Source organism: Volvox carteri (genome assembly GCF_000143455.1).
Source record: "Volvox carteri f. nagariensis unplaced genomic scaffold VOLCAscaffold_29, whole genome shotgun sequence".
Classification (NCBI taxonomy): Eukaryota; Viridiplantae; Chlorophyta; class Chlorophyceae; order Chlamydomonadales; family Volvocaceae; genus Volvox; species Volvox carteri.
Window position 1 is genome coordinate 1,292,846 of NW_003307572.1, and position 3,560 is coordinate 1,296,405.

At 50.5% G+C, this 3,560-nt stretch overlaps 1 protein-coding gene across 1 annotated transcript; it reads right to left on the minus strand.

Annotated features, from left to right (window-relative positions):
• Positions 1-1,774: 1,774 nt before the first annotated feature.
• VOLCADRAFT_105514 (uncharacterized protein) lies at positions 1,775-3,508 on the minus strand. Its single transcript, XM_002952422.1, has 5 exons — positions 3,171-3,508; positions 2,945-3,051; positions 2,676-2,819; positions 1,970-2,600; positions 1,775-1,789 (listed from the first exon to the last, which is right to left on the minus strand). The coding sequence occupies exons 1-3, from the start codon at positions 3,474-3,476 to the stop codon at positions 2,780-2,782; spliced, it is 453 nt and encodes a 150-aa protein (XP_002952468.1). The 5' UTR covers positions 3,477-3,508; the 3' UTR covers positions 1,775-1,789; positions 1,970-2,600; positions 2,676-2,779.
• Between the last annotated feature and the right edge of the window lie 52 nt (positions 3,509-3,560).

Below are 3,560 nucleotides of genomic sequence, written 5' to 3' on the forward strand. Positions count from 1 at the left end.
CACGTCTCCCTGGCAGAGTGCATTCAGACCCGCAAGAAGGAGTGCAAGCTCAAACTGCTTCAGCCCCCCAGACAGCAGGGCAGACTTAATGTCCTCAGTGAAGTGGTTGATAGCCTGCAGCTTGGGGTTGTTAAAGTCTGGGGCATACATGCCATTCGCCACCAGAATTCCACATACTGCAAAGGAGTGATGAAAGGAGCCCTCAGTCCCACAGTAGAGTTTATACTGCTCAGGCCACTGGAGGATGGCCGCAAGGAGCTGGCCCTCGTCGGCCTTCAAATCCAGGTTGTGCATCTCCGCCCAAGTTTTGTGTTGGTCTGAGAAAATTTTAAGATGCATCTCAGGATCGTGATTCACCACCACTGCAGCAGTGTCCTCGACGACAGCCGCTTCTGCAGCATGGGTCGGCATCTGCAGCAGAGAATATTGTTAAACCCAATATGACAATAAACATTGTAAATATTTATGAACTGAGATCTTTCACAGAGGAAGGAAATGAGAACCCTAAAGTAGGGTCCGCCGCCTAGGTATCTTTAACCACCCGTTGGGACACCACATACCTTCACTTGTTGCTTGCTAAGCTTTGATGATAAGACAGTAAGCCTAGTGGATCTGCGAGTCTCCAATGGAGCTGAGTGGGTACTCTGTCGTCTGATAGGCGAGCGAGGCGACCGGATATTGTCAACAATGGCTTGAAGTCCTAGCTTTGCAAGGAATTCCTTTTGTTTGGCTATACGAATAGCACGCTCCTCATCCAAGCTTAGGTTGGAATGCTGAAGAAATTCGGTCCTTGATGAACCCTGGACACTTTCCGGACCTGAGATTTTTAGGAAACTGCATATGGATGAATTATATGGATGAAAATAATATTGGTTTCGTGAGCTGGCCATCATGCAACATGACTTGCACCATGTGCCGTACCCTAACATATGTGCGTGTACGACAGGCAACCCAGCTCCTGTTCAGGGGCTCGGCTGTCAGCCTGGCACCTGTACAAACCCGTGGCTTGCAGCCTGACATGTCCATTTACCTGCTGCAGCCCGCTGCCTGACGCCGGCGCCATCCCTAGCTGCAGCAGCTGCATTGCCCCCGGCCGCCCATCCTGTTCCCCTGCTTTGGCGCCTTCGGCAGCCATGGCAGTGTCCACCTCAGCGGCGGCGGCACCCATCTCCGTGTTGGGCTGGATGGGCAGGGCAGAACGGAGGAAAGAGGGACATGGCAAGGGTGGGGACGGGCCGTGAGTAACTGAAAGCAAGGCTCAGGGGTGGCTTTGTGCCCAGCATGAACAAAGGCAGGCGACTGGGTTTTCATGAGCTGGCCATCACACAACATGACTTGCACCGTGTGCCGTACCCTACCAAAATGAAACCGCTTTAAGAGCGCTCTCAACGCGATCTTAAGCCATATAAAGCACAAGTAGATGCCGCTGTTAAGAGCGTTCTGAGAACGCTCTTATCTGCCATGTTTTAAGATTGTGCCTTCTCAAGCGTTCTTAAGCGATCTCAAGAGAGCGCTCTTTGCAGGGAATCTCAAGCGTTCTCAGCGATCTTACCCGTTCTCAAGGACATTCTCAAACCATTTTCTCACGCATTCTTAAGCAATCTTTCACCACTCTCAAGCGTTCTTACACCGTTCTCTCACCATTCTTAAGCGTTCTTAAAGCGTTCTCAAGCATTCTTACACCGTTCTCTCACCATTCTTAAGCGTTCTTACAGTGTTCTCAAGCGTTCTTACAGCGTTCTCTCACCATTCTTAAGCGTTCTTAAAGCATTCTCAAGCGTTCTTACAGCGTTCTCTCACCATTCTTAAGCGTTCTTACAGTGTTCTCAAGCGTTCTTACAGTGTTCTCTCACCATTCTTAAGCGTTCTTACAGCGTTCTCAAGCGTTCTTACAGTGTTCTCTCACCATTTTTAAGCGTTCTTACACCGTTCTCTCACCATTCTTAAGCGTTCTTACAGCATTCTCAAGCGTTCTTACAGCGTTCTTATAGCATTCTCAAGCGTTCTTACAACATTCTCAAGCGTTCTCAAAGCATTCTCAAGTATTCTTGCAGCGTTCTCAAGCGTTTTGTTACAGTGTTCTCAAGCATTCCGTCCCCCAGCATTCTTAAACCGCTTCTTAAGGGCGCCTTCAAACAGAGGTATGCCCAACAAAAACCTAGGGCCACATCTCGCTAGAGCCCGAGTTTCACAGCAGACCACTTTCCCATTCAGGCAGACACACATATGAGGTCAGGTCCACCATGCCAGCACTTATACCTACAACATATCTACAATCACATGCTCGATCCATGCTGGAACTGCATATGGTACTGCAGCATACCAAATGAATGAGTGTTATGATGGATCCCTGAACGCGATCACAAGGCCTATGCTAAGGGGCTCGCAACTAGGCGCATGGACAGGACAGCCCAATAGCCAAGTACAGCCCCACACACCGCCTACCCTCCCCCCACATAAGGTGGTTCCTAACAGGGCGTGTATCACTCCAAGTCCACCGCATCCAACTGCTTCTTGCTCAGCCCAGTGGTCCTCATGGCCCACTGGACTGCGGTCATCTTGCCCTTGACTGCGAGCAATCCCACAATGGGCCATCGCACCTGCAGACAGAAGCAACCAGAACAAAGTCAACACATGTGATGCAGACATGGTATCACAGCTCAACCTTGATTTACCTTCTGGAAGAGGCGGAGTGGCCGGTCGTTTAGTGCAAAGGACTGGCCAGTCGGGGGAATGTGCACAGTGCCAAGGTCCTTGATGACTCCCATGGTGCGGCCAATCACCAGGAGATCAGTGCAGCCGTCAGCGGTCTCGTCACCCTGTATGTTCATATGGGGTAAGAGGCCAGGCGGCAGTTACAAGCACGCAGACGGAAGTTCTTTGTTAGGGTACGAACACATACAGACACACAGCGGACCGCCTGTCAGACAGCATGTAAGCTTACCAGGTCGCCCAATAGTAATCCAGCCCCCAAAGCCTCGGGCTTGATGTCCTTCTTCTTACGTGCTCCAACAAGGAAGCAGCCCTTGGTCTTCCCCACGAGGTCACATTCTTGCAGGTCCCAGATCGTGTCAAACAGTATAATTTGGAAAATTGGAATGAGAGAAATGGTCTGCGGTAACCGTATGAAGGGAAATGAATGGTTTGACCCGATCTGGACCCGGTCATACCTTATTGCGGACCGCACCCTCGGCGGCAGCGGCTTTCCTCTTTGTTGCAGCACGCATAGTAGCAATACATGCTGATGGTCGAGGGTGTCCTTCTTCAGCTCCTCGTTGTGAGCGCTGTTTTGGCGGACGAGATGGAGGCTTGCTTGAAGGCCTGGTGACCTGTAGTCCAAGGCTTGCTAGCTTCTTTAAATTCCTCTGGATGATGAGAGCTCTCTCTTCTTCAAGTGTGTTCCTCAACGACCGTTCTGGGGACACAGACCTCGAGGACCCCTGTCCGCTATTTGGACTATTCTGCCTGGATGTCATCTACAAAATATGAGCACATAGGCTTCGATTCGTTGGTACTGTCCAATTCTGCGAAGTTAAGACCAGGATTCAGCATAATTTTCA

Excerpts from the sequence above, each read along its gene's own strand:
- VOLCADRAFT_105514 (XM_002952422.1), bottom strand. The coding sequence starts at position 3,476 with ATGACATCCAGGCAGAATAGTCCAAATAGCGGACAGGGGTCCTCGAGG. Across the intron at positions 3,052-3,170 it reads AGGGTGCGGTCCGCAATAAG|AATGTGACCTCGTGGGGAAG; the intron begins GTATGACCGGGT and ends GGGACCTGCAAG. Across the intron at positions 2,820-2,944 it reads GATTACTATTGGGCGACCTG|GGTGACGAGACCGCTGACGG; the intron begins GTAAGCTTACAT and ends ATGAACATACAG.